Here is a 10,000-nt window from a genome sequence, read left to right as displayed (position 1 = left end):
AATTGTAATTATCAATGTAGTTATTCTTCATATCTATCTTATTATTATTATTATTATTATTATTATTATTATTATTATTATTATTATTATTATTATTATTATTATTATTATTATTATTATTATTGTTGTTGTTGTTGTTGTTATTATTATTGTCGTCGTCGTCGTTATTGTTGTTGTTGTTGCCCTTGCTATTGTCAGAAATATTTCATTTCAAGCTTATAATAGTTATTGTCTCAAGTTTCTCGAGCTTCTGTCTAATTTTCAACGATTCGTTTCTCTGTTATCACATGAAATTTAAAGCCGAAAACATAAAACATTCGTTCATCTTAGGGACTTTTATTAGGCAAATTCTAATCTTAATTATTCAGCTTTCTTTAAATCAGTTGAAAGACAATGTAACTGCGTCGCATTTTGAAAATAGACAAATGTTACAAGCTGAGGAAAACGCGTTTGCAAGGTTGTCTGTTCACATATGAAACCTAATAATTGCAGTATCATTTTATCAGTAAAAGACAATCTGTATAGTTGTGTTTACTTGCAAAAGATTCTCCACTATAGTATTCCTCATTTTATGGGTATCTCTCAAATACATATTTGACTAAATTCGTTGTTTATGTGGCGGAAGTGTCTGTTAGACAGATTTCACACAAAACTTATTAAATCAATTATTCATTCACACTCACAATCTAGAAGAATCTTAAATAGAATAAGTAATTCCGAAACTTTAACAGATTTCTAAACAGATCATTAACGCTTGAAGTATTTAATTGTCTCATAAACATAGTTATTTTAAGATGCAATTTCCGAAAATATTTTTAAATAAAACTTTCCTCTATTCTCAATTCTCTATTAAGGTGATGAATTATTCATATGGTTAATAAGATGATAACTAGTAATTTATATTTTCCAAGTTAATATTGCGCATTTTCAAATATTCACGTTAGGTATGTACCTCTTTAAAATATTGGATATTATACAGACTAAACAATAAAAATGTCAGTCAAATTTGTCACGTCGATATTAAGACTAGCACAGATGCGTGATTGTCACTATGAATCATGTCGATTATCGTATGTAGTTTTAAAATCTGAAATATAATAATTTAGAAACGTGTGTTAATATACAAAATCAATATATGCATAGCACTCGAGTAATTCTCAATTGCCATGGAGTAGTTATCAAACCTGGCATGTCACCACTGATAATGCTTCTTTCTTCTTCTTCTTTAGTTTGGTCTATTGCCAAGGAGTCCGTTGATTCATCGTCGCCCACAGGGCCATCTAAGAAAGTTATGTGGGCATATTTGTGGACTAGAGGATGCTCCTCCTCTGCTGGTTGAATAATAGGAACTCTGTAGAGAAATAAAAGTTTATATGAATTAATATATGCTAAATGTAAAAGAAATGTTCGAATGGCTTGTGCATGTAAAGGGCAATAAATAATACATGGCAACTGGAAATGTTTAACTCTTGTAAACATTTAACGTGATTATTGGTAAAAACAGACGAAGAGAAAATATCGTTTCGCAGCAGTATATATGAGTCAAGAGACAGAGTTAAGTGACTAAAACTGACCATGAAGACTCCACAGAAAGACAAAAATAATAAAGTACAGGTTAGCAATTATGAAGCATGGTAAAAGTAAACAGAATCTAAAAGAACGGAAATTATAACTACCAAAATTCTCACGAAAATGAAGTAGAGGGAATAGTAGAAATTTGATAGGAATCTCCTGTATTGCGTCTGAAAGGTTTTAGCTCAACCAATGAATAAGAATGGAGGAAAAGATTGTTAGAACTGTTTCATAATCTCTTGAATAGACGGTCACCTATATTTGAGCCAGATAGTATAACAGCTATCAACCAAGTAAATGAAAATGTAGAGCTTTTCATAAACGACCGAATAATTAAGAATCTAAAGATATCAAAAAAAAAATATATAGTAGTGCCAAAAGAAATTCCACTCGAGAACATGACAACCGATATGGACACCACTGTCAAGCTGTTAATGCCATAGTAAAGGTGGGAGGTGTGCAAAATCCACACAGAACAAAGCAATGGCCTTCTGGTGAGAAAGCCAGAAAGAAGACATCATAACAAGTACTTAGATATTTAGAGTGGGATCATATTTCTAATGTAGCCATTGAAAAAATTGTCGAAAAACTGAAAACGCTTGTTAATAGCGGAACAGCGAGGGATTTAGAGTAGGTAAGTCCTGCATTAATCAGATCATTACAATTTGCATCAACCCCAAGCAAGCGCATGAAATTCTGGCATACGCCATTCTCTGTTTCATTCACTGAGATAACGCTTCTTACACATTTCACTTCGCTCAATAACCTTGCATCACAAATATGTACAAAATATGTACAAAATGAGCGTTGCGAAATGATATTCAATAGAAAATATTTGAAATCTTTTGGAGTAAGCTGATGCTTCTTGGCTGTGGTGTGTCAAACTTTGAAAGCCTGAAAGAAAAATGGTACGATGGGTACAAGATCATTTACTTGAGAATCTCTACTATTTATATAGCATTTACATATTGTTCCAGAGTCTTACAGACATACAGAAAATAGCAGGCATACTAACAGATATAGTTGTGAAAAGTGAATTTAGAGTGGTGTTGGAAAGGCAAAGATAATGAAAATTCAAAACCATGGACATGGTTTTGTCAAATTTTAGAGAGCCATGCTGAATAAACTGTAATGTTCCACCCAATTATCATACTTGGCATTTGCAACTGGATTTACGAACCGAAACTTGGACCGACTATTTAAATCTTCTCCATTGTAGAACATTTCAGAAAATCAAAATTTTCTTTGAACGTGTTAACCTGAAACTTTCAAATAGCATCATCATTTTTCTGCTTCTGTTTTTTTTTTTTTAATTTATGACAAATGAAGGCTCGTAGCATTCATACGCAGGTGCTGCCGTTATAAACACCATATACATTATGTATCAAGAAATTGTGAAAAATATAGACTTCCGTGGATAATCAGGAATCAATTGACCAGAATATAGAAGAAATGAAGATGCGCAGGTTACAATTGAAGGGGAATATTAAGATGTTTAGTTCAAGAAACTTGGGTAAAATGTTAAGTAGCCCAATGAAAATTTGATGGAGATTAGCAGAAATGATTTGAAGGGAACACTGGTAACACAGAATCATGCAAAATGTAAAGAACATACCAGAAGTTTTGAGAGACTAATTCAGAAATCCTACATGTCCTTGGTGACAAAGATGAATATCAATTCTTGTTCTAGTTATTAATACTGGTCAATGTTGACCAAGTACAAGGTTAATAATTGCTTAATGGGCCTGCACAATAGAATGAAAACATGATATCAATCATATGTTGTTTTAGCAACCAGGTTGGGTTAATTCCGACAGCAATGTAATTGTGAAAGTTAAAGCATAACATTAACTATTGTAAAGCAATGAATATTATTTAATATCGCCATTTCATAACTGTTCCTTGTACCAGCAATTTTCAGTCTAGAAAACTGGAAAGCTAAAAGGAAACAAAGAAACGCAAGAAATGTACATGAGTAGTGTATTCAAGCTACTTTTGCAAAAACTATAATTTTTTGGCATGGACCCATGGAAGACATTTCTAATTAAATACTCGACTGAGGGCAAAGTAATTGTACAGAAACATGACTGTCAATCTTAGTTGGCAACCGTAGCTAAAAAAAACATTTAGTATTTTTACGAAATTTAAAATTGATTTCCTTTTGAGATAATACAATTTCCTTTCGTGAATAAAAATAGGCTAATTCTTAATTAATGTCTATCTGATGAAAATAACAATGTGAGTTGCGAACACAAATAGTATATCACCCTCTAAAGTTTTGTTGTTCGAATTTCAAAGGAATGTTGACTTGGTTTTTATTACATTCAAAACCTGGTATCCCACGTGAATTGTGAGACTATTAGATATTAGATTAATGGACGGATAACATGTCAACTCCAAATTTCTACATGAAACCTGAGTTACAATACTACGATCATTCGCAAGTTAACAACAAATGCAAATAAGATCATATTACACGATATAGAAAAGGGTATTACACGATTAGAAAATAAAAGGGTATTACACGATTACTGTTTTTGACTACAAATTCGTACAAGATTTGGTAAAACACATAGATGTGATTTCATTTTGTTTCAATTGACATGAAAAATCCTTTCATTTCTTTCAAGGAAATATGCATTCTTCAAACAGTATTCGAATGTAATTAGAATTTAAATTGTAACTTACAGAATCCATTGTAGAAAAAAATTACGAATTCAAAAAACGTAGAACTTACTCGGCTTGCTCCGTAGAGCTTTTTAAGCTGTGCTTCGACGTGGATTCTGATTTTGTACAAAATACTGTCGCATAGGTATCATCATAGTGTTCATTTTGGACGAATTCTTCTCTCATTGGCGTCAATTTATTAAAAGTAGGTTTCTTACTGAAAATATAAGCGAGAAAGGATTATTGTAGAATATATATATGAATATACATATATAGGTGTGTGTTTGTGCGTATGTGTCTCTGTGTAGATAGAAAGATAAAAATAGATGTCACTCGTAGGCGAGTGACTTGATGTTTTGTACCATACTTTCGCTAATGGTTTTCTGTACATTTGTATGTTCGATAATACATAGATACACATTCAGACTTACTATGTTTTTAATTATGTTAAAGATTTAATAAATTAATCTTCAACTTAATAAATAAAGAGGTCGCTGTACCAGCAAACATATTCGTTGAACTTCAGTAGAGTTTCCTAATTACCAACTGCTGTAAGTAAGCATATATGTGACTCAAATCAATGGCAGAAGGCACTTGCCTAACGAAAGGTGAAGGGCTATGAAACTCGAAACAACGGGAGGAACTTGTCGCCCACACGCTCATGAGGTACTAGAATGGTCTCTATTATTTGTGGCTGAGAGGTACCCTTGGCAATTCCATTTAGGTGTACCAGAATCACTTATATGTCTTCTCGTTTGGTCGAGTATGTTGTGTTACCCTAAGTAACACAATGCTGTAAAGGCGTTCTCATCTCCAGAAAATCTGTAAAGACATTCTCATTCCCATAAATTCAACACCCTCCAATTGTATTGCAGCAGATATAATTTTTTTTTCACACAGCCGTTATTTCGAAACACCTCAAGATGTTAAAATTATCAGGTTCAGTGCTGTGGGATCGTGTACAAACGCCATAGGCCTTGATTCCCACTCGAGAAAAAACGTATATAAAAAAAGACACAAGCAGGGTAAGATTAATTATGCCGGAGAAAATAGAAAGTGTAGTATATAATATATATAATATTTCAAAACGTATACTGCAGAATTTAAGAAACAAACATAAATTATAAAATTTAGAATCGTATAAAGAATGGAAGTATTGGTGGCGTATAAGATTCATGAGGACAACTACAAATAAAATAGGGACCTGCTTTTTAAAGAGCATAATAATTTACCCATGATTTACCATACATATCATGAACGAAGTCCGCAACTTCGGACACGAAGAGCTTTGGGCTTGCATTGAGAAATTCCTCCCTCCGAGGCACTCGCCCGGGCAAGGTATTTTGTAGAACAACAGCAGACGCCGAAGCATACCACTCTCCCCATTTCACGCCACCGATGTTGTCCAAGGCAAAGGTCAATAAAGCTTGATGCCAGTGACATCATGACTTATTTCCACAGCTAAGCAAACTAGAGTAACGTGAAGTAAAGTGTCTTCTCAAGAAAGAAAAGTACACATTCAGGTCCTCGAATGAACCCACAACACTAAGATTGTAAGCCCAACGCCTCTAACCACTGAGCGATATGCCTTCACACACACATAGATATGTATGTGTGTGTATGTGTGCAATTGTGAGTATATAAATGAGTGTGTGTAAATATAACTAAGAAGATGTTGGGTTGATAGAGGTGTATCCTTGTGTGTTTGTATATTTGTTTGTAAAGGACAGTCGATAATTTTCCCTCCAGAAACTTAGAAAGAAAAAAATGTCAGAAGCACAATATATGAAATCAGTACAAGAAGATTGATGTAGCTGAACATAGAGAGGAGATTTTCTTTGCTTTAGTGATTCTGGTATGGAGCATTTTGATAAAAAATACATAAGAAGCAGACAAATGTCAGTTCAACATAAATATCAACAATTATCACTCATACTAAAATACATAATCATGTATATCACTATATGTGAGTGGTTTCCTGTTTATGAAATGGAGATATGCAAACATTTCCTTCGTATTGGAATTGTACTCGCACGCGCGGCACACACACACACACATACATATAAGTAGTGACTTTCTGAACAACATATAAATTCGATTGAATCAAAATTTATTCGTTCTAGTCTCATAAGTATTAGAATAAATATACTAAAATTTATAAATCTAATAAACTTCTATAAATCGCCCACACACACTAACACTCAGGCTCATACAACTGATATGAATGCTTGTGCTTGTAAACACACTCACACACACACACTCATCCACACACACACACACACACACACACACACACACACACATAATACACAAACACACACATACACACATATTCACAAACTGAAAATCTGGAAAGGTACAATTTTCATGCTAATATATCTCGGAAGCGAATACATATTAGATGCTGGATATATCAACATGACAAAAACGCAGAAGAAATTGATTAGACAGTTGCAATTTAGCAAAACTATAAATAAATATCTTACACTTGGCATAGCTGTGATGAAAAACAGAATTTCGTTTCTTTTGTTCAATATTAGGAAAATAATACGAAAGAAAATACTTTTAAATGGATTAACAATTCAAAAACTCAGAAGAAAGATTGCAGTGAAATATCATATTAGATTATACCTACATACAGCCCACTCACACCTCTCTCTTTATCTCTCTCTCTCTCTCTCGCTTTCGTTATATATATATATATATATATATATATATATATATATATATATGCATATATGTGCGGGCGCGCTTGTGTGTGTGTATTTATATCTAGATATCAATAAATATAGGTTTATAAATATATATTCATATATACGTACATATGTACTATATATGTATACATACATACATACATATATATATATATATATATATATATATGTGAGGTGGTCTAGGATGCGGTTTAGAGCAAAAAAGTCGCGAAGTCTGACATTTGTTAAGGGAGTGCAGAAAGAATTCAAGTTTCGAATAGCTGAAGAAAGCATTCCAACAGTCAAAGAAGAACTCGTCAAGAGCATGGGGCGTGTATACGCTGGAACTTTGTCAGATAGAAGTCGCGGAATGGAAATCATGAAACAAGCCGAGGCTGGATTATCAGCGATTGTTAACTCGAAGGTACCAGGTAACTATAAAATTTGGTGCTTGCAGTTCGGTTTGTTCCCGCGACTTTCGTGGCCACTCTTAATATACGAGGTAGCCTTGTCACGAGTTCAAATCATTGAACAAAAATGTAATGTGTTCATTAGAAAGTGGCTAGGCCTACCTCGGATGTTGAACAGTTTAGCTCTTTATCGTAAAAGAGGTTCGTTGCAGTTACCACTAGCATCAATAGTCGAAATATACAAACTAGGGAAGATACGGACGGTGATGATGCTGAGAGAATCGAAGGATACGGAAATCAAGCAGAACCCACCAGAGGTTAAAACAGCCAGGAAGTGAAAAGCAGAAGCAGAGGCTGATGACATCTTGTCTTCTCTTATACACAGATATGATGCGGAGCGAACGCAGATCTGTTGTTAGCAACAGCGTCAAAACAAGAGAAGCAGAGAGAAGAGAGCTTCATTTGATCCGATGTAGTCAACAAGGACAGATGAAGAGATGGGAAGAACATGTTGTTGAGAGGAAAGTACGTTGGGATGAGATATGGAAGTGGACGACATCTCGGCTAAGTTTTCTGATTCGTTCATCCTATGATGTTTTGCCGTCACCTAGGAATCTCGTAAGATGGAACGTCTCAGAGAATGACATATGCAAATGCGGAAAGGTCGGAACACTGAAACATATTCTTTCCAACTGTTCCTTAGCATTGAATAGGTATACATGGAGACACAACCTAGTCCTGAAGGTTATCTTCAATGCTATGAAGAACCAAATTCCTCTCAACAACACTGAGAAAAGATCGTGAAAGAACCATCTAGAGATTTCATTACCTTCGTGCGGTCAGGTCAGCGGATCCGTTTCAAGAAAAAGAACAAGAAACTTCCTGTGAGAAATGAAAAGTGGAACGACTATTGGGAAGTGACTGCAGATTTGCCTGGGTGCCAGGCATTCTTTCCCATCCCAGTTATGGAAAAACCTGACATTTTAATGTGGTGTGAAAGAAGAAAAGTTGTAAATTTAGTTGAGTTAACGGTTCCTCATGAAGATAATATGCACGCCGCGCGGGCTCGAAAGATCGACCGTTATGTAAACCTACTCGAGAAATGTGAAGACACAGGCTGGAAAGCGGAGCATTTTCCAATCGAAGTCGGATGTAGAGGATTTGTAGGAAACAGTGTGAAACGACTGCTGTTATCGTTAGGCCTAACACATCGTAAGGTAAATACCACCATTACCGATATCCAAACTACAGTGGAGAAGGCTAGCCACTGGATTTGGTTAAAAAGAGACGATGAGCGATGGCTAGAGAAATATTGAGCTTTGTTTTAATAATCAGTTGATCTAGCAAGCGGGGCCTCATATCAGTGAGGGAGGCCGGTGCGCATTGATGCCGTCGAGAGGTAGGCCCCGAAACGGCGCGCATTCTCTCCTGATGACCCTATACACTTGCTGGCTACCGGTATTCGGAGTTCATGACTGGTAGCACTTGCATGTGCAAGTTGTTTGCAAGACAGAAATATATATATATATATATATATATATATATATATATATATATATATATATATATATATATATATATTTTTGTACTCACACACAAACACACACACATACACACATACACACACACACACACACACACACTCACACACACACACACACACACACACACACACACACACATATATATATATATATATATATATATGCATTCATATATACGGAAAGGTTTTGAGTTTTCTTGAATTTCTGTATCAAAAAGGTTCCTTCTATCCAATATTTCTATGCTTTTATTTATTACTTTATATGTAGTTCGAGAAACAATTCCCCCAATAATCACTCTTCGTTATCTAGGAACTTGATAAATTTTCATGACGTCAATAATATATATACAAATGCGCACACACACTTGCATGCACACACACAAACACACACACACACACACACACACAAACACACACACACACAAACACACACACACACACACACACACACACACACACACACACACACACACACACACACACACTCAAACGCACACGCATATATTAAACAGATACATTTTTTTTTTAATGTTAGAAATGGATTTTCAGCAGAAGAATCTAGCCTAGTGTGAAAAAAATACAACTCTTATTTTCCGGTTTGAAATATTTATAATTTTAAAAATTAATGGATTTTGTAACAACAGAAAAATATATTCGGTAACATAAATCAATTTGAGCACGCCTCTCGAAACATTAATGTTTTCGACCTAATTGATAATGACACTTTCCAAAATGCTAATAGACAAATTAAGCTTATACATATATGTGGTTGTGTGCGTGCGTGCGTATGTGTGTGTGAATGTGTGTACGTGAGTTAGTGTGGGTTTATGTGACTGGACATGAATGACGGTGCGTGACACATAGAGAGAGAGATATGGAAACGGATTATCAGCTAAACTTAGAGATATGAATATCTAGATTTGTAAAAGAATACATATATATATATATATATATATATATATATATATATATATATATATATATATATACACATACACACACACACACACATACACACACACACACACACACACATATATATATATATATATATGTGTGTGTGTGTATATGTTTATGTATGTATGTATGTACATATATTAATAAATTGTCAAGCA

The 10,000-nt window shown here is 34.4% G+C and overlaps 1 protein-coding gene across 2 annotated transcripts in view; it reads right to left on the bottom strand.

Moving 5' to 3' along the window:
• Positions 1–10,000, bottom strand: part of LOC106873978 (gamma-aminobutyric acid type B receptor subunit 2) — a 1,140,241-nt gene that overhangs the window by 78,185 nt on the left and 1,052,056 nt on the right. For both annotated transcript variants that reach the window (XM_089355293.1, XM_089355294.1), the window contains exons 19-20: positions 4,310–4,456; positions 1,185–1,351 (exon numbers count right to left, since the gene is read on the bottom strand). In XM_089355293.1, the coding sequence (XP_089211419.1) occupies positions 1,185–1,351; positions 4,310–4,456 (314 nt within the window). The remainder of the gene's footprint in view (positions 1–1,184; positions 1,352–4,309; positions 4,457–10,000) is intronic.

The sequence above is a fragment of the Octopus bimaculoides genome, chromosome 7 (genome assembly GCF_046866305.1).
Source record: "Octopus bimaculoides isolate indiv1 chromosome 7, ASM4686630v1, whole genome shotgun sequence".
Lineage (NCBI taxonomy): Eukaryota > Metazoa > Mollusca > Cephalopoda > Octopoda > Octopodidae > Octopus > Octopus bimaculoides.
The sequence above is the reverse complement of the archived record's forward strand: the minus strand, read 5'-3'. Positions and strand labels throughout refer to the sequence as shown.